The sequence below is a fragment of the Oxyura jamaicensis genome, chromosome 2 (genome assembly GCF_011077185.1).
Source record: "Oxyura jamaicensis isolate SHBP4307 breed ruddy duck chromosome 2, BPBGC_Ojam_1.0, whole genome shotgun sequence".
NCBI classification, from domain to species: domain Eukaryota; kingdom Metazoa; phylum Chordata; class Aves; order Anseriformes; family Anatidae; genus Oxyura; species Oxyura jamaicensis.
This window is the reverse complement of record NC_048894.1, coordinates 52,949,324-52,974,536: the sequence shown is the minus strand read 5'-3', so window position 1 is coordinate 52,974,536 and position 25,213 is coordinate 52,949,324. Positions and strand designations below refer to the sequence as shown.

The following is a 25,213-nucleotide window of genomic DNA, read 5'->3' as shown; positions in this document are numbered from 1 at the left end:
GAGAGTGATCTATTTTTCTGCTCCCTTTGCATGACTCCAGAAGCCTGACCATCCTGGTGGAGCAGCAGAGGCTCCCACACTCCGTCTCTGCTGGCTGCTGCCCATGGCTCTTTGGCATTATGCTGCACTTGTGCCAACAAAAATGCCAGCAGGAGCCATGTCCAGAGACTTACCTGGATCAATCTGTATGTTTGAGATGAAGGTTTGATTATGCCACAGTCACCATGAAATAGTGTCTCAGACATGCCCTTTTTGCACAGTCCAGCGGGTTTGGCAGCTGTCTGGAGAGATTAGGAATCTAGCTGGCCATAGCAGCATTGAGGGCAATGTATGGCTTGGTGGGATAAGGAAAACCAAGCTCAGGGAGCAACTGATATCTCATCCTGAACCTAATTAGTGTCCATGTAAAGACTTGCACACTAATGTGAGACTTATGAATCACCTCTTTTAGCCCTCCAGCAAGTCTGGAGAAAATGTTCGTTTTACAGAGAAACAAACACAAGGCAACAAGAAAAGCTAAACCACTGATTACAAGCACTTCTGTTTAAACAGAAAAATCCACATTTGGTAGGAGGGCAGAGCATTTTCCAAAGGATGGAAACCCCAGGGTAGTAATTACCTGATTCTTCAACCTACAAACTGGAGGGAAAGCATGAATGTCAGGAGCAGACAGCCCAGGGGAAGAATGCTTCAGTATTTAACAAAAACAAGAGACGTGCCCAAACAGTGCAGTTCAGACACTGATCCAGTCAGCAGTCTCAGTGTTGAACTCCAAAACTGGAGATTTACCTGGTTTCACTGCAGTTCCCCTTGCAGAAAAAGCCAGGTCCAAAGTCTAGCTTGAATGATGGCTGTGGACTTGGGCCTGTCCCTGTGGCAAATTGTGGTCCCTAGTAAGATGATCACCAGGAGGAAATACATGGGCCACAACAAAGCTCTAAGGTGGATGGATAAGAACCAAAAACTCCAGTCCAGACTGGAGCCTGCCGCAGGCTAAGTCACTTACAGCACAGAGAAATGAAAGCTTGGGAGGAATGAACAATTAGCAACTCTCCTTTATTGGAGACCGTACAGGGAACATCACTGTAAAGTCTTTCTTGTCTGGGATGAGTTAGCCACACACCTTTCTTCTCAAAAACTCTGTAGATTCAAGAACATTGTTAGCAAAATCACAGAATCACTGACAGTATTTTGGGTCCCTATCTATCTTTTTCCTCAAAAAGAGCAGTGTCGCCATCTTGGGACTATGTATCTCTTGCAAGGCCAGTTGCCTTCTGCTTCTCTGATGCTCAGTTCATCAGAGATCCAAGTGCCCACTTCTCATGTTTTAAAAAATACAGCAATATCCTTTGGAAAGAAGGCAACAGACCAAGGAGGAGAGATTTGTAGAAAGAGAAAGAACCAGATTATGCCCAACTACAGGGATTTGGCCTAAATAAAGAGTAATGCAAATACTGCTTTGTAGCAATGAATACAGCAGCATGCAGACAGAAGCTGATTTAGAGTAGAGGCAGCTGACATGCTCCTGGTGTTGGGTATAAGGCATCAAGAGAGCAGAGAAGGACAACCTGAGCCAGAAGAGGTGAGCAGGGCAGGGCTTTGTGGAGGGAGGCAGCAAGGAGCTTACAGGTAAAAAGACAGGTGGCTGTGGAAAGCAGAAGACCACAGTGTAGGCAAATCTTCAAAAACAAGGCAATGCAGTGTGGGATACGAGAGGTAACAAAACACACAGAAGCAGACACAACTCAGGGGTTAAAAGTCTTATACTGGTTGCTGTGCGGAAGCTGCACGTGAAATTTCAATCTGGTGATCATCCAGTGATAACTTATCAGTGAATTAGCAGAACAGTTTCAGTTATAGTTCCTTGTTTAACAACCTGAAAAACATTCTGAAAATGCCTTTTCTGATGACTGAAACTTCATGCTTACACTGAAGCAAAAAGTATGAGTGTGCCTGTCTGAATGTCTGAGTCTACTCTGAAAGTGTGTAAAACTCGAAGACATCAGTCTTATGATGATTTTCTTAAGCTGGACAGAGCTAAAAAGAAACATGTACTTTCACTAAGATACCCAGCTTTTTTCCCTTTGAACATATGTATTTTTCTAGAACATAACTCCCTCCCAAAGTAAAATCTCGCATGCAAATTAGCCTTACTTAGCAGAAATGCATTTTGTTTGGACTGCACTAAAGTGGAAAAGTGAGTTTGCAAGTGTGGAGGAAGGGGAAAAAACTCCCGAGAGACTGACCACACTGCTTTGAGCATGGATAATACCTCTTAGTAGGTGCCCAGTAAGCTGCTGGGGAAGCCATAGGGTGTTTCACATGACAGTACTGTATCCCTCCCACAAATGTGCTGAGCAAGAACAAGCGCCACGCTCTGGGAAAAAAATGTGCCCCAGTGAAATGGTAAAGGACTCAAGTTTTCCAAAAAAATCCAGGGAGACAGCACTTGGCTGATGATTAGCTGGGGGTTTGCATCTTCACCACCAAAGCAATGTTCTTTCTCTGTAGCTGTGACTGGTAAGGAAGCTTTGATAAGGAAGGCTTTGGCAGCCTGGGGTTTCTCATTTAATATTTGCATAGGTAAGATTAAGAAAAGAAGCATATGACACAGTTCCATTTATTATTAAAAACCACAGAAATTTATTTGATTGTTGGGGAGTTGACCTTTATCTTCCTGTCACTTGTTCCTTACCCTTGTTACTTCCTCAGTCACATGTTCTTCTCTATCTCAGGGACATGATTTTCAGGATGAGTTACAGCTATGCTGCTGATTTTACATTCAGTAGATTGTGCTCTCGTTTTGGTATTCCTCTTTTTTCCATTGGTACCGAGCTTCCTGCCACACAGAGAAAACGTTGCAGTAATGGCCTTGGTTTGCAGGACATGACAACTGATTTTGAGTAGGAACATGACACGAGGAAAAAGTACCCGCACTTCACTTGGGCATTTGGGAACCTACTGCCCAAGATCACGGTCTATTGGGAAACAGCAATCCATTGTGGCAATACCCCTGTGTCTCTGCCTTTCCCTCGAAGGGTTTTTCCACATATATCATTCCTAACAGTCTCCTCCAAGAATGTGCTTGCAATTATTCTTAAAAGTAGAAACTGAGCAATTTTATTTTATTGTATTGTATTTTTTTGAGATTAGAGAAGACTTGGTCCTCTTCTACTTCTTATCACAGCAGAAGGACAGTTCACCCAGGGAACAGAAGAGCTGCGGTCATTTACTTCAGTCCCAGGAGAGGTTCAAATGCACATCTCCCCCGGGGTAGGAGAAGCCCTGATGATAAGGTGGTGAAGCACTGCTTCCAGTGTACTGAACACAAGGACCCTGCAACTGCCTCCTGCGAGGGCACGTGCTGTCGGCGTGCCCTAGCACCGAGCACATTGCCCAGGCAGGCAGGGCATTCTCGGGACACCTCAAGTGTTGTTCCACTTCGTAGATCTTGGAAAGGCTGAGGTGGAAGTCAGCTGCTCAAACCACAGCAGAGCTGAAGGTGTTTAATAATTAAGTAAATAAATAAAATCTAGGTCAGGCAGGGACACAGGCAAACAGTTTTAAGGTCAAACAAACAGTGGGTGTGTCACTGTATCTTGAGGGCTTGTTTGCTGCTGGGCATGTGTTCTGCACTGCCACTTTGGAACTTGGGCTTCTGAAGCAAGAGGTGGGTCAGCTTTGGAGTGGGAGTCCAATTTTTGGCCATGTCTCTGTGCCTGGATTACTTCAATCATCGATACTGCTTGAATGAGAGTCCTCTATTGACTATTTATAGTTCAAAACAAGGAAAACAAATACTGTCTCTTCAGATGAGCTGCCAATGTCTCTGTAATTCCCACAGTTGTCGTGCTATGATTGGAATTTGGTGCCAGATGCATGGATTCCTCTGACAAACAGCTTTCTGGCAGGAGAGAGGAAGATCTGGCTCCGGCAGGCCTGTTTATGTAAAACGTTGCCACGTTACTGTCTATCATTACCTGCATTGATTTGCTTTGAAGAAGCAGAGAAGCTAGACACCAACTACTGGATAAAAATAGAGATGTTGAACACCTTTAAACATATGCACACGCAGTTAATCCTACTCTAACCACTATGTGACCCTGAAAGAGAAGATACAGACGAACATTTTTGTCTAGGCACGTCAATGGTAAGAGGAAAGATTCATCTCTACTGATTTTTTTCTTGCTGTCACAGGTAGAAATGTGGTGGATGGTGCCCTTTGTGCTCCTGCTGAGGCACAGAAAGAGATTTGTGTGTCTGTGTGACCACTGAACAGTCTTGGCCAAAGAAAGGCAGATTCTTTCCCGGAGTGGAGTTCATAAGGACAGCTGCTGGCAGAAGACTGGCTGACTTCAGAGCCTCGTGACAAAAATCAAAAATCACTGGTGAGAGAACAGAAAAGTCTTGCAGAGTAAGGAAGGGTCAGCGAAGAGTGGAGATGTTAAATCAGGTCACTTAGGAGAGGGTCAAAGTGAAGGCAGGGAAAGACATCAGCAGACGGACTCCCCTCCCACTCATGTCTTGCCCTCCCCCAGGCCCCAAGCAGCTGGAAAACATTCTGCATTTTACTTGGCAAGAAATCAGCAAGCGACCTGTGGTTAAGATCTGGGAAAGCCTGTATGGTTTGTTTGCCTGACCTTTTCCTTTCAGGAGCTTGTTGTGTGCCTGAGTGCTATGAAAGCTAACCACTGGCCAGCCCCCAAAAGCCCCTGGTCCCGACAGACACAGGCACTCACACTGAACCTCATGCACGACCTGCATAGGGGAGCACCTTTCCACAGCTCCAGACACCTCCCATCCCACATCCTCACGGAGGAATCATGATTCCCACCAAATTTTCACAGTTCCTACAGTCTGTGCTTCCTTGCTACTACACCGAACAGCAATTCCTTCAGATTAGGGCTCTGAAAGCCCTTTCTCGGCGTTTCTCCTGGCACCTACTGCTAGATCACACCACCCTTTACAGGAAACAAAAGGACACTGAAAACATGACAGCTGTTACCACCCAGTAGTGTTGGACCAACTGTTGAGCAAAGGGGCTCCAGCTGGCTGCTTACACCTTGAAGTTGTTTGATGTTACATGGTCCTTGCAGACTGGGACGTTTGGCTGTGGCCTGCCAGGGCCATAAAATGCCAGCAGGTTCCTAGGAGGTGCTGGTACACTTTGTGGAGGAGGCAGAAAGATGAGCTAAATTCCCATCAGATATAAGGTATTGCAGCAGATGGGGATGTTTGGGCAACTGCTCTTTTCCCATGCCTGTCCAGACATGGTGAGCTGGTCTCTGCCCTCATGGTGGGTGCTGGTGGCTGTAGACACCTCACTTGTCTCAGCACGCCTGTTCTCCTGCCCAGCCCTGTCCTGCCTTCCCAGACTGCTGCCCACCCATCCCCACTCACCCTAGTCTGTATTCCTAGGGGCAGCCCTGGCCCCACAGCAGGAACTCCCCCCCGGACTTTCCAGCCAGCCATCATCCATCTTAGTACAGGTGTCCTCCAGCAATGTCCAAAGCTGTGCTTAGGCCCCACTGTGGAAAATCTTTTCTTCTTCACTTTTCCTCCCCATTTCTTTCCCCCTTTCTTTTTAAACCTATTTGTCAATTCCTACAAAGACTTACAGTTCCTGCTTTGAGTTGTAACAGGCTCCCAACAGCTGAACCCATGGGCACAAAGGTGACTGAGGCATTTACTCCAGCATGCCTTCTGTGAAAACTGAGGGAAATTCAAGAAGGATCTTTGACCAGGCATTTCTGAAGCTGAGACTTGTCAATTCATAATTTTAACACTCTGCAGAAAGTTTGTTGTTTGAAACCATATAGAGGAAATCTGAGCTGCAATTTTCCCCCATCTTTGATCAATGTGCCAGCATGCTGCTGTGAAGTGAAACAGCGTGGGCTGGCAGATGAGAATTTTCCCCAGGGGCATTCCGTTGGGAACACAACAGCGCTGACTTAACAAGGAAATAAATCTTAAAATATATGAACATTGCTGTGTACACGCTTTTGTGGCACTTAGGGAAAAAAAAATCAAAATAATTTAAAAATACAGAAGCTTTTATTCTACAGTTCTTTGGCTTTTTAACATTACTGTGTGTACTGAAATTAGCATCTACATGCTAGAAGACAGAGCTGTGCTTTCATGACAGTTGCATCTTGAAACATCTCCACATCCTGCCTTTGTAGTCCCTTGCGGGTTGAGCTTTCCCTTGAGCAGGGAGGATGAAAGCCAGGCAGATACCAAAAGAGGGCTGGGAGTTTCCAGCCCTAGTAGCACAGGTGTAGTTATGGCTAAATCCCTAACTTATTTATTAACAACATTTGAGTGTAGCTGCATTTTTGTACAAACATCTCTCCTGTGGTTGAAACTTAAAACTCTCCCCCTGCACAGCTGCTTTTGGCTGCAGTCCAGCAGCCAGGAGGTCCAATACTCATGGGGCTCCAGGAGTCACCCAGCAAGTCATAGCATCTCTAAAGGTGACACTGTTCCCCCTATTTAGTTACTTTTAGCAGAAACTTGAGACTGTAGCTTTTTAAAATGACATTACATGCATGTGATGAGATTATAGAAGCCACATGCTGACTTCAGAAACGAAGATGACTTCAGAAACGAAGAATTGAATTTTCTGTGAGGTAGCATTTTCTTGGCAAGACTTACTAGCTTTGGGTAGCAACATCAGTGTAGGAGCTGACTTCATCAGGAGTGTCTGGTACACACAAGTTCACTAGCATAAGTTGGGAGAAGAACCAGATGAAGTTTTGTGATCAGTCCTGCAGTTCCTACAAGTGTCAAGGACACAAACTCCAGCTGCTCCTATGAACTATTCTGTTGTTTCTCCCCCCTCATGCCGTCCATTACCAGACAGACAAAGCTTCTTAGGAGAAGCAACAGGACTTCGGCAAGCAAGACCAAACTCTTTCTGAAGAAGGGCTACATGGCATGAGGACTTCAGGATTTCCTATTGTTTCATTTTTACATGCTTCACAGCTCACGTGGATCAGACATAGTCCTTTCATGAAAAGGTGTACTTGAACTGCAAACATTAAGCAATGCATACCCCAGCAGTTTTGGAAAGTTCAGCAGGAGTTCTCTAATGTAGCTTGATTAACAACATTTTCGGGAACAGTTTTTGCAGAAAGCTATCTGTGAACACAAAGCTGCTCTTACATTGTTTTGCATCCTATTAACTCTTACATACAAAGCAAGTGAAGCTTCTGGTAAGCATTCAGAACAGGTTACCTACTGCTCAATTCCCAGAAAAGGCAGCTATTTTGTTAAAACCATCTACTGGAATTCTGATCCCACCCTTCCCCATTACAAAAAGTTATTAGCCTCCACTTGTGCTCCACACTTTCATTCCCCAACACAGGACTAGGTTTTCAACAGCCTCAAACAGAGCCAATACTTGTCAGGCTCCTGTCTGAACATGTACTTTGGCTTTTCTAACTGAACCTGTGCATAGCTTTTCAAGACAAGGCAGAATATATTTACAAAAGTCACAGGCTCCACCTGAATTCAACCTATACCATTTAACCTGTCAAACCCTTCCTTAATTAGGGTTCTAACTACTAGGATTATTTTTATTAGGGATGTCTAGGTACTTCTAATTATATTGGCTGTGTAATTAGAGTTATGCTTGCCTATTTTAAACAGCTTCATTTTGTTGAATGCTTTAAATCAGCTGCCTATATTAACATCTATTTAGATTAATTTACAATCCATTTCAGTCAGCTGCCATAGGATGATGGATTAGATATTAATGTAATTCTATTAGCACTGAACAAAGTCTCTGGAAAAGGAGGAAGATTTGCTTTAGCACCACTGTATACCACTACAATAGTTGGTCAGCCTTCTCTGCTGATACATATGCTCCTATTCTTTCACTTTTCTTCCCTCCCTCAGAATTCACATACACCTAAGGGAGCTTCCTCCTCCCAAAAGGTGACCCACAACATTCAGGCTATAAACATGAAAATTCCATATTTTCAGTTCAGTAATACTGCAGAAAAACTTCAGAAAAATAAGACTTATAAATAACACAAAATAGATTTTTAAAGTCCTTTATTAATCTGAATATAAAAAGACAGAAGTTGCCTACGATATAGGACAAAGCTCTTGCTCCATGAGAAAACAAAATTTTCTTTACAAAGTGAAAAAATAAATACCCTCTTAGAGTAAGGTTTATATGCTAATGTGTCATAAAAAAGTAGAGTTTTAATATTTTGACAAAATGTCTGTGCAAAGAAACAGATGCATAAACACACTTACTGCTACATTAAGGCAATATGAAAAGTATAGTCAGAAAGTTTCAGTAAAGTGACAGTGTACTTTTCTAGCTTCAATTAAGCCAGTATTGCACCCAAACATGGTCTCTAGTTCCTCTGTAGCTTGGAGATTATGCTAGGAAACTGGAGTCCAAAATGCCCAAGACGGGGGGTGGAGATTAAAAACTTTTTAGCAGGAAATATCCTAGCCAATAAAGACATTAACTGAAGAAAGCATTTAAAGTTATATATAAACTCTTCTTTTAGAAAATAATGGCATATGATTAACAGTTTGATACCAGCCTCCAAAAATAAAGCCAACTTAAAGGGCAGCTGACTACAGCACCCAAGACTACCAACCAATCAAGTTGGATATGGGAAACCTTACCTATTGAGAGCTGTGAATGAAGTCCTGCAGCAGTGCTTCCATAGCACATCATTACCAACCAGAAGACTTTCCTGACCCACCTGTAGCACTATGAAATTAAAAGTTGTTCTACCATTCCAAAGCTATACTAACAGAATTGCTTTCTATTTAAGAAAATTGAATGCAGCTGCTTGATGAAGCTTTGTATAGTTTAAGAACCTTTTTAAAAGAGAAGTTTTCCCTTTTGAGCAGTTTACTAAAAGCATAAACTATGAGCCATACTAAACTGATATTTGTAAAAGCTGGTTTGACTACTAAAATAAATGGAATGACTGTACTAAAAATTTGAAGAGTAAAATAAAAGGCTGCATTGCTCTTGCTGGGTATATTAATGTGTATACCACATTTCTCCAGGGCTCCCTAGCTTTTTGGCAACACTGCCATGCTACAAACATAGACATTATTTTCCTGTTTTAGTAACATGAGTCAATTAACAGTTCTGCTCCCAAAAGACATCCCAAGCCATCATGGGCATGCTGAGCAAAGATATTTATGTTCAACAATTCAGTATTTTTGCTTTTGATCGTGGATTGGTGCCAGAGTGGTTGCCTTCTTCACAATCAATGGTTGCAATTCATAATAGTGCAGTTTAAGAAGTACATGATCCGTTTAAGTTGTACATGCAGATCAGATCACAGTCAGATTGAGAAGACTGGTGTGGGTTGGCAAGTACACATGCTGGACATGCTCTACATGAGATCTGCAAACAGGGCATGACTGGAAAGGAAAAACATTAGGAAGTTAGTTTACTTTGTCTCCAGTAAGTATATACACTCAAAATACATCTTTTTCTACAATAAAGCTTTTTTTTTTTTTAAAAAAAGTCTCCATATTTAAAACAGTCCACTGCAAGACTCAGCTAATCCTTACTTTCACCACAGGAGAACTTGCACAGATAAAACTTTTAAAGTTACCTAAACAGAATATCCTTTGGAAAGGATGAAAACAGTTTTACTGAAAACTGTCTTAAAACAATCAGTTTTGCTAGAATCAGTGTACACATTAATCTAGTATACTGAAGTATACAGAAAACTCAAGCTTCTACATATTTGCTAACTTCATGGAATTACCTGTAATTGGGCAGCACAGGTCTTACAGCATACTGTATGGCCACAGGGACAGAAAGTTGAATTGATTTCTTCTTCACAACACACCATACAAAGCATGGACTCCTTTAGCTTCCGCAGCTTCTCTTGCAGAGCTTTTGTTTGTTGGCAGCTAAGACCCTCACAGTTGTCACAGTTCATGCTGCTTTCTGAAGACTTAAGGGGGGAACTCGGTGGGGTTTGGTCACTTCTCGAAACAAGATCCACAATGCCAGCGTTATAAAGAGCTCGTCTTGCATGATCATAAACTTCTTTCGATGTTCTTTTAATATCAAAGACATATTTTTTCCCAAGATTAATGTTTTCATTCAGAAAAAGAGATGCTAAGTGGCCCTTTAAGTCTCGACTGTACTGCATCATGACAGCACTTGTGACAGTGTCACACCTATAAAACAGCAAAGCAGAAGAAAATTGAGTTAATTAATACTAATTAGCCTCCCTCTACAATTAATTTTTCCTCAAAGTTGAAATAACAGCATTGAAATCAAAGCAAAAGACAGCCAGAGGTGGTATTTCTATATCTTCAAAAATGTGAAGTATTGGGTAAAATAATCAGGCTACAGAAAGGAATTAAGGCATACTATAAACACCGAACACTTGCTTAATCTACAGATCTGCTTAGCAACATCTCTTTACATGGCAATGCCAAGATGCTACAATGAATAGTTCTAATAGCCTTTGGCATAATACCTCTTTCTCTAAATAGGCTCTTTGTTTTAATGAAGATCTGGTTAATTTGGTTAAATGCATTACTTGACACTAAGTACTTTATATACTAGCATTGTTAAATCAAGCCATTTCTGTTTGCCACAGAGTGCTCCAGCTAGCCTAACCATGCTTGCCACTGATTCCAGTGATACAGCTAAGCATGCAGAAGCCTATTACAGCACTATCACTTCTCTGCACAACATAGAGAAAGAACAAGCAGAACAAGGACGACAGCCTCACAGGGCCTGTCCAAGATCCAAGTTCCCAACCAAATCCTATTGCCTAGCTACAATTCTGCTTAAAGTCAAACTGCAAAGGACAGCAGAAATGACAACCAAATATCAAGACCAAACAGTTAAGACTGTCTGCAAAGATATTTAATGCTTTAACTGCCTGGAAAGTGTGAAGAGTGCAAAATAAGAGTGCAGGAGCTGATAATCATGGAGGATAACAAGTCATGCTTAACATCAGGCTCACAAAATAAGCAGTGGTTAGCTGCGGATTAGCTACAGTGATTAGAAACACAACTAACTGATGTTAATTGCTCTAACGGTATTAGTGATCTGATTTGAGAAACTGGGTGGGACTTTGCCTCGCATATGTATCTTTCTCTGCTCAAGTCCAATTCTTCTCTTAAGTAATTGAGATCAATGTGGCAGTTAATTTAGGGAACACCACTACTATCTTTGATAGTTAGTTCTACCTGTGTTGGACCTCACAGAAGAGGTGAGAAGCAGTTTCAAAAAAAAGACAGCCATCAGATGATTACAGCAGCCTTGCCTCAAAGAGCAGAGGGATAAAAGACAACTGATAGCTCCTGGCATGAAGCAAAATCCTAAGCATGTGAGCAAGGACAGGAATTGTAGGAAGACAATTTCTGGCAACAGGAGGAGCCAAATAAAGGCAAAAGTATACATGCATATGGCCTACACCTACTTATTTTGAAAAAAAAAAAACAGGCTTTCTACTCCTTTGCTCTCATCCTGACTCATACATAGGGACAAGTGCATGTATTATGAATTAAAGAAAACAGCAAGTTCTTATTCTGAAGTGGTATTATTCAGAGTAGTATACTAAAAAAAAAATCTTACTTTTCTTAAACTCCCATCCCACTAAATGGAAAGCAGCAAAAACCTGTTCAACTCCTGTTTGGGCCTTCAGAGAATATCAAAGCTGACTCTTGTGGCAATACTAACCTGTAAAATGCATGCGTCTCTGTAATTGCTCTGTAGAGTCCACTTGCTGCCCTAGTACTGATCATTTTAAACAGGAGAACAACACTATTACCAGACTCCTTGGTAACAGTCAGATATACATTCTTCCCAGACTGTGTTGCCATTTGAACAACAGGATAAGCAATCCTAAGAATTAATACAAAAAACAAGTTTAGCTTTTAAAGAGCATTTCCCACAACTTATTATGGTACCTTCTGATACCATGACCTCTTACTTGCCTATAAGGCTGGATTTAAAGAGTTCTGCCACAGAAGAACTTAAAACCCAAGAACCTTAAGACTAGTTGTCTTATAAGCAGGTAGTGCCCTCAGACCCTGCATTGCAATGGGTCCTTTAAGTAATTCACAGAACACTTTTGTCTACATAAAAGTGAGGCATGCCCAGTAGTTCTGAAACATGGAAAAAGTAATTCCACAAAATATGTACCTGTTGATAGGACTGAAGTCATCTTTACAGATGGATATGCCTTCAGGTCCAACACCAATAAGGAGCTTTTGCCCTTCACTGTCTCTAACCGAATGCCACTCTACTCCATAGTTCTCCAGTGTTGTTGCAATCTGTAGAACCTGGTATTCAGCAGAAGCCTGACTGAGACCTTCCAGCTGCTTATGCTTTGCAGTAATGCTGTTGATGAAAAGAGATTGGGGATGGGTGAAATAACTCAAGGATGTGCCATTACTGTTAGCAGCTTGGTATAACATGGTTTTTAGATGACCTGGTTAAACAGGTTGTTCTTGTGGGTCCATGACGACTGGAAATTTACAGCCAGATAAAACAGGCCAGCAGCATTTAAGAGAATTACTAAAAACATTGAGAATATTCAGGAGGCAGTACTGTACATTTACTCAGAAGAGCTAAATATAATCAAGGCTTTCTAATTAGCCTTCCCCCACCCCAAAGTATTTACTTGAATTACCAAAAGGTTCACAGCAAAAATGCACAGAACAGCATTTTAACACCACAAGCTATGCCCTCAACTGTTGATGCAATACCGTAACTTATACATAATCTTATACTTTTAGCCCCCATATGATTTAATTACTTCTTTTTACCTTTCTAGAATGGTAGTGGTGAGCTCTTTTGCACACAACTCTTCATAATTGTACTTGGCAGTATTCTGATTATAGTCTCCAAACTTCATCTGTGCCAACAACGCACTAAGTTCAATTGCATGCTCTGAAGAACACTGGAGATTACCAGCCAGAAGATCCTCCTTTATATGCAAGAAAAACATATGCCTGCAATGGAATCAGAAATGTTTGTTATATAAGGTGTTACAAAATTAAGATAGGTAACAAATAACATATCAGTTATGTTTGGTAATCACTAATACAGTTATCAAGAATTTGCAGTGAATGTACCAAATGGTCTGGGCACAGGGGGAAAAAGGACCTCCATTTTATTATTCACTCAAAGATGGGGATAGAACTGAAGACTGTGCCTAGAAGCACAATTAAAAGAAATGAGCACTTCAACATCAGTTTGAATAAACACTGCTTTAACTAAGGCTACTCACTAACTTCAATTCATTCCGTAAAATATCCATGACAAATATCTGAAATAGTTACCTAAGTTTAATTTTCTTTGGTTACTATTTACAAGTCACTTTCATAAAGGTAAGTGTGAACAGAAGCACAACACATTATACAGCTGGAAAAAAAACATGCTTTCTCTACACAGATCAAATGGCTATGGCACCAGTCAAAGGGAAGACAGCACTTTTGCAAGTAACATGATTAAGACAGTATCTTGAAATAGCTAAAAGGGTATTTCATTGTGAAATAAAATATATTGTCTATTTTGTAAGCACATTTCTCATTTATGCTTGGGGACTAAGGTAGGTTTGACAACTAGCTGGAAAATTCAAAGCTCTTCATTATCTAATAGGTTAGACAAATTAAGTTTTCCAGCAACTCTAACAGCAGCCTGTTACCTCCCCCTATAGCTTACCTTAACTTCCTTATCTTCCTTGACAGAAGATAACATACCTTTCTTTCTACATGTTCTTAAGATTCAGAGTATTTATGGAAGTCAGAAGTAGAAATAGCTATTTTATCACTGAAAAAGCTTTCAATAAGTCTAGTACCCACAGGGATATCAGTTTCCATAGTGATAGGACATCTACATTTCACTTCCTTAAAAATCTAAATTACATTTAATTTTAGAAAAAAAACTATGTTGAATCACTCAGTGAAGATCAAGATGCTGGTTAGTGATTCACTTGGCTTCCAATAGTCATTTTGGATATCTTATGTAAGTCCTTTTGTAACACTACAGTTTTGTGGTACAAGCAAATAGTGCTACCTTGCCAGCACTATGATCAGTTATATAACTTGCAAGGTTCATATTCATTTTTAGTTCCATTATGGTAAACACTGCAGCTCAGAAAACACAAATAATGTTCCCCCAAAAGACAGCTCATATGCAGAATTTCTGAAAGGAGGAAAATACTATCATCTCCTAAGCTGCCCCACAATACTTTTTACAGTGATGAGCCACAGCTCCAGCACCTCCCTTGGCAAGCAGCATGAAGCATACTTACAGCATCACTGCAGTTGCCACTTAAGTGCTCAAACTGCACCACTTAGATGTCTAGACATCGGTCTACACTTCAGCAGTTTAATGGGGGCCTGGGGGAAACAAGTATTCCCCCCTCCATGCAGGATGTAGATTTAAGAGGTGAAGGAACAAGAACTTCAGACAGTACAGCTGTCTACCCTGTGAGCATGTTACTCCTTGTTTGGGTTCCTCTTGGAGCCGGTCCCAATCCTCTGCTTCAATCCCCCCTCTCCCACCCTACTAATTCAGAGCTCTTTTGGCTAAGGCCACAAAGGCATAGCTGGAGCTTTTCGAGTAGAGAGAGGTTATACACACTCCTTTGTGGGCTCAATTCATAAAACCAATCAAATTATTTGATCAGTTACAGAAAAACTATGGCTAAAAAACAAACAGCAGGCATCTCCTTAATTCCAATCACCATTTCATAAAATAAAGCTTTTCCATGCACTTCTGATCCTGTCCGTATGAAAACAAGTTCTCTAGCCATTACAACTACATGCTGGTTAAACCTATGGTATTTTAAAGAAGAATCCGACAATTTTATTCTCATCTGCTGGCACATTCAGCTGCCACAACTAAATGCTTGCATCTTTGGTTTGCTTACTTTATGCATGTGACTGCACTGACTACACAAGAAGTCATTGTTCTCTTGCTTGGGAGGACTGTACAAACATCCAGGGGGAGCTGAATGAACGCAAGATTACTCCTGCAGCTACAGGGGAAGCATAACTTGTCACATTCACTGAAGTGCTTGTAATGGCAGAGGTAGACAACAAAGTTTAAGATGCAACAAAAAAAGTGACGCATCAACTAATGTGCAGTGACCTAAGTGGCTCATACAACGTAAGAGAACATCTCAGACTAAGCTACTGTACATCTTCAGGGGATGAAAAGGAAAAGGGCGTGGCATGCATAAGGGACAGTTACTGCAAGCTAACTGAAGCAATGCAAGAGCTTACTATAGCCAGCATATTATATGTCAGAAGACAAAGCCACCCACATTTTAGGATCCATCTCAAGTGATTTGACTCCACCTAGAAACAAACCATGGCTGGTTCCAGCCCATTGCTAAGTCACACCCACAACAGCACAGAAACTAATTAAACAAAGAGCCCGCCAGTGAAACTTGTCTTCAAATGACAATGGTTTCTCCCTCCGTACTGACCTGCTGCAGCACTTGCCCTGAGCTAAAGTTCAGGTACCAAATTCATGGGTGTCGTGTCCCCCCCATTTTTAGATCTGAAATGTTAGAGGAAGGAATTGCATTGAGAAATCAAAAGATTGCGAAAGAATGAAGGCTGCAAACATTTTATGCACATGGAAAAATGATTCTGATTAGTGCTGTCTGCCCATCTGGCCTTTTTAAGGGTCTGTTTCTCCAGAAGTACATTAATAGCCACTGTAAAATCATCTCCCTTCAAGGAGAAACACATCAGTTAGATTCTCTGATTATAAAAAGATTTCTTTTTACACAAAATGAAAGCCTTTATCTTTAAACAGGAAGGCAAAAGAATGCACTTTTGTTGCTGAATACAGTGAAGCAAAACAAAAACACGAGGAGCCCTGAGGCAGTTAATCATGTAATTCTGCTAAAAGTCTAACTGTAGAAGAGATCTGCTACAATCTACTGTAGAAAAGCTGGTCATATTACAGACACTATTACTTACCAGAAAGTATTTAAGTTTTTGTAAGTTAAATTCTGACCTAAAATGAGATGTTACTGAAAACTAACACTTGACTGTTTCACCTCTTTGAATCTCTAAAGATGAAAAAAAACAGGGCTCTCCCCACCACTCAGGCATTTTTAAGAACAAACAGAACTTTCCATTGCCCTGACAAAGTCACATGTGCCCTGAATTCTATATAGGACAGCACTGGTACAAAGGTCTAACTTAGAGCATTAGTACCCCCAGCCCAAGCAAACCTTACACTACCTAGATACTCCTGTGTTCAGTTATAGGGTATTCCTTTTGAATTTAGTATCTGAAAATAGCAAAGAGATACTGATTAGAAGACCAAGCTTCATGTTCATCTAAGTTGTACTCTGTTAGTCACTGGCCAGACGGAACTTCCTCCTTTTCAGAGGAAGAAAAAGCCACTCTAGGCTTGGAACAGTCAAGTGTTTTTCCTCAAGCACTAGTTACACTGGTGATTTTATATTCCTTTTGTCTTCTTAATACTGCCCCAGTACTTTCCATACTTCCATACAATGTTGAGTGTATTAAAACACAAATCAAACATATAACAAAGATTAACATACTTGTTAGTTGCACATAATTTGATACAAATGCTGTGGAAGTGGGAGATTGCAAGAAGATTTTTATTGAAGCAGTTCAGATAGCCCTTTTACAAACTACAGCTACCAAGCCTGGCTCATAAACCTTGATACCAAATAAAGTGCTTCTTCCCTCTCTCAGAAGCAGTTTATGGAGGCTGACTATAAGGACTGCTACTACCAGAAACAGGTCAATACTTCACTATGAAGTGGTGTTTTTTTTTTTTTTTTTAAAAAAAAAACACTTAAAAATGAACCCTTTGCCAATTCAGTTGGATGAAAACTAAAGACCCTACAAAAGTGCTATTAAAAGAGTATATGCAACACAGAAGTCATTAGTTTCATAAAAACTCATTAAAGTCAATTCTTTAAATTAGGATTTAAAGTTATGCCCTGAAAACTTTGTTCCTACTACAGCTAAAAAAAACAGTGCAAATAGAGAAGTCTACATTCAAAGTTAGGGTCTGAACTTCGCTGCGAGAAGAAGTGGCAAAAACCAGTCTACTACCAATAAAAAGTGTCTGTATGAGTAATACTTCCTGAACTAGAAATATGGCCAGGAAAACCCGTCCTCTTGCCAGACTCCTGGCAAGAATCTTCAAATACATCCCAAGAAACTGCCTGTCCTACCTGGGGTAGGACAGTCCTTACCATAGGGAAAGAATCTTTCCTACAGTGAAGTAATTTGCAACTGCATAGTCTAAAGGAATCAAGTAGGCGTAATTGTCATCTCTAAAAATATATTGATAGTAAAGATCATAGGAATAGAATATTCTATTTTTAGGAGCAGATATAAGCCATTAGATATGAAAAATAAGCCCTGCACAGTCACAGTTGTATTCACCAGTACGTTTACTTTTATCTGCTCTCAGCAGAGTGGGTGAGAGGTTACTAACTGCAATTCAATTCTGGTTCATACAAACAGATCCATTAAACTCACCCTGATGTTTATTACAGGAGGTTTTTATTGCATGGTAACAAATACCATGACACTGCTGCACTGGCTAGCCAGTACTGCAGGATAATAGGATGGTTTTTCTCATTTTCGAACTACTAACCACTCAACTTTTACAAGGCAGCTCCTACTTTTAACTAGTTCATCATTACCATTAAGAAACCACAATGGAAATCACTGCAAAAGCATTTTGCAAATGATTCAAGAATTTGAAAAGTAGCACACAACCTTAGCTTCCAGTGACAGATACTGATCTCAAAGTTGGCAAAGCACTGCTTTGCATGCTTCATGAGATTGTGTGGCCTGCTGGAATCTGACATGTTGCTTTTAATCTCCACGGCTTATATAAGAACACTTGACTTTGTCACATTATGTGAGACAGCAGCTTTGCTCTTTCCAAGTACACACAGGGAAGCCTTACGCTGCTCAAACAGCCTTTACATCAAGGCTCACTCTCCTTGTGTGCTGACTTCCCCACACTGGCCCTCAGCAAACCACCACTTCCCCTGGGGTGACCACAACCACACTCCACCACTGGGGCTTCTGGCAGATGATGCCCCCAGGTGATCCCACGTATGCCCCAAGCAGGAGGCTCCCTGACAGCCACAAAGCTGTATTCCAGCTCCCTGTTCAAGTTACAAACCAGGTGGCAACTTCGAGTCACTGCTGAAAACACTGCTTTTTCAGCTATTTGTTGCATGACCTACCACAATAGACAATGAAAACCAGCATGACGTACGGCAGAGCTTGTGGTCTGGATCCAGGACTGGCACCTTTAGCTTTAAGCAAAAAGGGAGATAACAGCCTTTAGCAAGCCAATGTGATTCTCCGTTCAAAAAACATAAAGCTGTTCAAACTGCTCTTAACAAGCACGCTGTTCGCATTTCAGACTTGTTTAAAACTCCAGTTGACAGCAGCGTATTAAATTTGAATAGCGTTCTTGCACTGAGGCACTTTCATTCCACTGAAAACAATTCTAAATTACAATATCCTGTGGTGAAATTCAGTACCAGGCAGTCAAATAAAAAATTAGAAGTCAAGAACTAAAGGACAACAGAAATAGAGCTTAACCCTGTGCAAAAGGAAAGCATAGTGAAAAGGTTCCCCCTCCCCACAAACGATTCTCCCATTCACAAAGCACTTAGTGAAGGTGGCTTGTTGCCATAGTGGTCAAAGATGCAATTATAACCTTGTATTCGGTGTTAAGACAGCTTCCTTGCATAAGGTATTAAAAATGCATGAGGCTGCAATCTTCTGCTGGATTGCACACTGATTAAAGATAACAGAAGCACGGGCTGATGATGTTCAGAAGCCAGATCAGCTTTTTACACAGCATGTAGAAACCTGAGTGTTAAAATGCTACAGAAACATGCAGCCAAGCTCTCAGTGCAAGACAAGGATCTCTTTAATGAAGCAGCAAAACTGGTGTTGATGAAGCTTCCAAAGTATATTGAAAACCGAAGAACAACTCAGTCACAGCATTCACTATTAGTCATAGCAAAGCATTATCAACCAAGTGATTTCAGAATTACTTGCAACTCCACAGATTTCAAACAGTCTCAACACATCTCATAAGGAAAGTCAGGTTCTGAAGCTAAATGTAAGGGACACGGAGACTTCCTCAGCTTTCTTCATACAAGGACTAGAAGATAACACTCAACACTAGAAATGCCCTCTCTATTTATCAGCTGGGGACATCACTGTGCTAAAGGAAACCAGAATAGCCACCACTATTTCTTTGTCAGCCAGTAAACTGACTTTGCAAGTAGAGGTAAGAAAGAAGTTGTCACTTGTAACTGTACAGCACATTTTAACCATATTCTATGATATACCTATTGATTTAAAATTCAATGACAGGTTTAACACGTTTGACTTCCCCTTCATCCCACGGATACTTACATGCAGACTAAAATATGACTGCTTGGCTACATACATATTAAATCCTTAAGCAGACCCAGGAAAGAAAACAGCAAATTCATTGTAGCTCAATGTCAACACTACAAAAATATACATTAACCACAGGCACTCCAGAATTCTATGTCTGCTACATGTAGACTAGTGGGTATAGACAACTAAAATGCAGCTAAGGCAAACTATTTTGCAACATTATTTGCCTTTTAGCAAGAGCTCTAAAAACATTCAGTACTGAACAGCTTAGCTGGAGCCTCAGGAGCATTCAAACCTGCAAGACAGTGGCAATAAATACTAGTTTCAATGCCTGTTTCTCTCCAACAGTTTAAGTAATTCTTAACACATTATAGTTTTAATAGATCTCTTGATGACTGATGCTCAAGTAATTTTAAAGTTTGTTAAAAAATATTAATTTTAGACCAGTCTTAACTAATACATAAAACTCACCCTAGCTACAACCTTCTAAAGTCACCTTAATATCAGAACATACTCATTCATGTCTTTGATGTTCACACATACAAGCTCTATTGCATTCTAGCTACGCAACCTGTCTTCTAGGCCCTTGGGGTATGTTTCACCAGTTCAAGCTCTTAACTTACAAAACCTGCCAAGTCTTGCATTGATGGTGTTCAAGGTAGGAAAACACAGGTGTCTGCAAAAGCCTTATAAAGTGGAACAAGCATTCAGCAGCAACAGCAAAAGTGCCAATCATTTGTTTTATGTTTCCTCAGATTCACCCTGATTTGCTCTGAGTGCGGAGATGCATCCAGCAGATGCAGTGTAATCTCTGCCACCTCATCAGGTATGAGATCATGTTGCTTTTGTTCCACATCATCCTTCATTATTTGGTTTTATACTTGCTCTCATTAAGAGTGTTTAAGAAAACAAGTTTCTTTCAGGAAGAATATCCCAAAAGAACCCAAAGGTATACCATAGATATTAGATTTTTTCTAAAATAATGTACATCAAAATGTGGATGTTAGAATGTACTTGCTTAACTAAATCAGTTATGTAGGACAACTGTAGTCTACTCCACAGCATTCTAAAAACTTCAGCCAGATGGTAACCACTGTTCCCCTAAACCTTCCCCAATGTTACTTAAAAATATATATGCAAACTGCCTTGTTTTAACTCAGTATTTTTCTTGATGTACACCAAATCAAGCTGTCAGCCTCTGACCAAACTCATTGTACAAATATTCTGTGCAGAACAAGAGCGTTATAACCACGATCTTGATTCTGAAAGCACACATGCTTTGGCATTCCCTTCTAGACACTATGTTTTTCTCTATTTATATTTACTGTACTACCTAAAACTGGAAAAAATGTGTTGAGACCAGTTTTAAACATACTTGCTCAGTTTTCCTTAACGAGAATCCAACTGCAGTTAATGTGGCAATGCAGCAGTCAAACCAGTGGAGTGAAAGCAAACATTAGCTACTCATTGGAGAAGACAAATCTTAATCCCGGGGAACAGTATAACAATTTAGTTAAAAGGACAGGCCACAGAAACAGCAGAACAGCTGTTCTTTTGTAGCCTCAAAGGGCCTGTAGCCATCTGAAAGTTACTGTAATATGATGCCAGACAAGAAGGAATTCAGCAAGTTTTTGCTCTGTGGGAGGAATTGTTTCCTGCCTTTCTGTACCAGTGGTTTAGAACGACCTACAGTAACCCCTGTTCAGTGGTGTTACTATCGGACACACAAACACCATGTAAGTAACTGGTTACTGGTAGCTTAGCTTTTTCCAGAAGTAGTTCCTCGTAGAATTAACTGCACATTACTTACTCCTCCCCACACAACGCTTAGAATAATACCACTTTTTTAAAAAATGAATAATACATGTAAACAACACTGGAATTTTAAAGCTGTGCTGAGAAGTTGAGCAAAGAATACCAGAAGATGGAAGAAATAGAACCTCTGTGTAATCTTTTTAATAAGTTACTAAAATTGAAAACATTAAGTTTGCTTTACTTACAGCCATCTTTACCTTACCTTGTCTGTTCTTGTAAGATAAGATGGGGCTCTACAAAGAACTTGACTCTTAATTTTAGTCGATAAGGAGCTAAACCATCCATCTGCTGGGAAATCCTGTTCCTCAAATTCAGCCACAGATTTTCCCCTTTGCTGCCAGTGAACTGCAGTCCAAAATAATCAACTTCTATAATTCCCAGCCTCCTGCAAACCTGAAAGAAAGAGGTCCTTCATAATCAACCAACAACACAACTAGACAAAAAGTAGTATCTGACTCAAAAACTGTTTCGAGTGCAAGTGGTCTGAAACAAAAGATGTGCTGTTCGTAAGCACCTTTTTACAACAGATTAGCTGGTGGATTTTAAACAGGTGGTGTACAAAATGGAACACTGACAAACAGCGTAAAATGGGAACTTCCCCCCAGTAAACACCACGATGGACCTCCACAGCCAAATCCCATCCCCTTCGCTCCTCAGGCCAGGGCCTTAAGACGAGCCGATCTCCAGCAGGGTGCCTGTCACCCAGCAGCACAGCCACCAGCCCCCCTGAGGCAGGAGGGCGAGAAGCAGCAGCACACCCCACAAGTTTTATTTAGATGCCGCCGACAGACTTGGCAGCTACGCCTGGCTCCCTCCTGCCTCCATCCCCGCAGCAGCCAGGGAAGGGCGGCAGCACCTGGGCGACAGGCTGCGCCCCCAGCGGGGCCATGTCAGGAGGGGTCCCCCCCGTGTCCCCCCTGCCCTGGGGGGGCTGTGGGGGCAGCAAGGAGGCCGCGGCCTCCCTTCCCCAAAATGGAGGGGGGAGGGCAGACGGGCCGCGACCGAGGGGATGCTGCGGCCCCTGCATCCAACATGGAGGAGGGGAAAAAAAAAGAGGGGGGCAGAGAGGAAAATAAATAAATGGGAAGGAAGGGGGAGGGGGGAACGAGGCCTCCCCGCGCCCCCCTTCATGCGGGGGGCCCTGCCCGCCATCAACGGGGGGGGGGGGGGAAGCGCGCGCCCCCCTCAGGCCCCAGCGGTCACCGGCGCCCAGCGGCCGCCCCGGAGCGGCCCTCACCTGGTTGAGGCAGTCCTCGCCGTTGGCTTTGGCCTCAACCTCCACCTCCATCACCACCGCGTCTGGCCTGGTCACGTAGCACAGCATGGTTACGGCCAGGACCGGCTCCGCCACTAAGCGTACCGAGCGGGCGCTGCTGCTGCCGCGCGTATAACCCCCTCCTCCCCGTCGCCGCCCGCCCGCCGACTGCTCTCAGCAGCCGCGTCTCGCTCTCTATATAGCCACCCTGAGCCTCCCCGCCGCCCCGCCCCGTTGGCGAGGCGTCGCGCGCCGCCGCCGCCTGCCAATCAGCGCCGCCGGCCCCGGGAGCGCGGAGGGGAGGGGGGCTCGCGTGTGGTGGGGCGCCCCCTGCCGGCCGGCGGCGGGGCGGGCCGGGTGGGATGACAGGAAAATGGGGAGAAAACTGACCTTTTGGGGCTCGGCTCCCACAAATAAATTACTTATTTATCCATGTCACCTGGACACTGGGAACCTGTTCACGAGAGGGTTTCCCCTCAAACCCTCTCCTAGGAGAGGGTATAGGGAGAGACGGCTCTTTTCCCCGAGGTCTCACCTCTGTACACATCGATATTATTTCCGTGTTTTCTCCTTACCTGACATAACGAAGGTGTTCTTATTCTGTCTGTAAAAGTGCCATCCTGGTCTGAAATCTGCCAAACTCTGAGCCCTAAAAATAGCTCGCAGTAGTAAATTGCACAGACTGGCTAAGCCCGTGTAAAGCAAGCGTTGCTTTTCAAGGGTGTCACCTGGACACTGCTGTCACAGAAATACACGCCCTTGTGCAGCCTCCCTGTGATATTTTATTCACGCTGAACTGAAGACAGTAAAGGACCGAAGCCTGCATTAGCACACAGGAGACAACTCTGACGACGAGCGCCCGTTGCAACCTTTTGGGTTCCGCCTGAGAGAAAAATCTGAAGCCTCTCACAGCCTCTCACAGCCTCCTTCCTGGTCCCTTTGATGAATCAACAACACCCAGTGAAGTACACTGCCAAGATCACCCTCTGCGTATGGCAAGAGAATACTGTTTATCAACATGTTACCTCAGTGCTGTATATCGCAAAACGCTACCTGCTGCATTCCACAGCAATACCTCCAGGATGGATCAGCCTTTTTCTACTCGATCAATTTGTGTGTTAGTAATTCATCTTATTTTCATTCATATAGTTAAAGTTCCTTGCCTAACCCTGTTATTTTTCCTAGTTGAAATCCCTATACACGGTCCATTTTTGGTCACTTCCTACTTCACACAGTAAGCATTAGTCGTAGTGTATCCTTGTCTGACATTTGTAAGGAAAGCCTGTGAAAATCAAATTGTGTGTAAAGGAACAAAGGTAAGTTCCTGACCTTTGAACTTAGACCCTAATACAGCAATATTTACCCTTGTTTCCAATAAAGGCTAATGCCCTCCCTTGTACAGATTCTCATTCACAAGGTAGTTGCCTCCAAGCTATTGCCTTGATACTCCATCTCGTGAGGAATCCAGCAGTGTAGCTATGACCTTGCTGTCCAGATGCTTACATGAAATCTTGTCTAAGATCCTTTCTTGTGTTGCTCATGGTATTGACTCCTGTCAAATTCACAGTACTTCACTGTACAGAATACTATGCCATGACAAAGTATTTTAAATTCACAGTTTCTACAATAATAAGGACCAGTATGAGGTTGTTGAACATTTCCTCTCGTTTCCCTTTTCTTGCACATTTTATATGCTCTCTTCCTGTTCAGATTTATTGCTAGCTCATGTGCTTTGGCTTAAATAGAAGATATTAAGTAGATTTAAATAATACATATTGTTAGTCTATTGACAAATAGGTAGGTTGCCCCCAGGCCCATCCCAGAGCCACGAAACGCCCATCACACAAGCCCAGAGGACCAGAGGGGTGTGAAGGCCAGTGAGAGCCCAAGGTCTCAGAGAAGGACGACTCTGTCTGGTCCCCTCCTAGGGCCACCCAAGCAGAACCTCAGACCCCATGTCTGAGTGTGAAACCCGTCCCCATGAGCCATCAGAAGCAGCTCCCCAGGTCAGTTCTGTGTCTGTGATCGGTATGTCCCACAATGTATATACATGTTTGTATGGGGTATATATATACATGTACTGTGTTGTCTGCCGTGAATGCATTTTCAGCCTCACTACTGGTTGGACCTGGAGGCATGGAGAGGCAGTAACCTCGCCTCTCTCAGGCTGATGGATTTGGTATGATATATTTTCCTCTAACATAAATCCTGAGAGAAAAGCACTGCAAAGCACATACTGCACTGTTACTACTTCAGTTCTGCTTTTATTTCCTTTTTTTTTCCTTTTTTTTTTTTTTTTTTTTTCCTAACTATCCCTTTGTATTCTGTATCAAACGAGTAACCTAGAACTAGTTCAGCGCAAACGCATTTCAGGATGATGTGAAATGGAGCTGAGTGGGATCACATGATTGGAACCAGTCTCTTCTGCCATGTCCTCCCTGGGTAAAATTGCTTTGTGCATGAACACAACTGCAATGTCTTAACGCTTTTCTTGTCACTCTCAAGGCTGCTGGTTATGCTGCAAAAGCACATCACTCACATGGGTGATGATCTATTGACTGAGAAGCATGGAGGAAAGCATAAAATTGAGGAGCCGTTCTGATACTGATGGTTGTTTAAGGGAAACACTGTTACCCATCCATAAACAACAAAAGCACTTTATTTTCTATGTGAAAGACCCCGAGTGTTCTCTTGTATATCGTGACTCCGTCTTAACTTTTGAAAAATACT

The 25,213-nt window shown here is 42.1% G+C and overlaps 1 protein-coding gene across 2 annotated transcripts in view; it reads right to left on the bottom strand.

Annotated features, from left to right (window-relative positions):
- Nucleotides 1-8,041: 8,041 nt before the first annotated feature.
- Nucleotides 8,042-25,213, bottom strand: part of MYLIP (myosin regulatory light chain interacting protein) — a 39,492-nt gene continuing 22,320 nt past the window's right edge. For both annotated transcript variants that reach the window (XM_035316754.1, XM_035316755.1), the window contains exons 3-9: nt 22,466-22,578; nt 21,431-21,621; nt 12,790-12,975; nt 12,164-12,361; nt 11,699-11,863; nt 9,759-10,179; nt 8,042-9,405 (exon numbers count right to left, since the gene is read on the bottom strand). In XM_035316754.1, the coding sequence (XP_035172645.1) occupies nt 9,316-9,405; nt 9,759-10,179; nt 11,699-11,863; nt 12,164-12,361; nt 12,790-12,975; nt 21,431-21,621; nt 22,466-22,552 (1,338 nt within the window). In that variant the 5' untranslated portion in view covers nt 22,553-22,578 and the 3' untranslated portion in view covers nt 8,042-9,315. The remainder of the gene's footprint in view (nt 9,406-9,758; nt 10,180-11,698; nt 11,864-12,163; nt 12,362-12,789; nt 12,976-21,430; nt 21,622-22,465; nt 22,579-25,213) is intronic.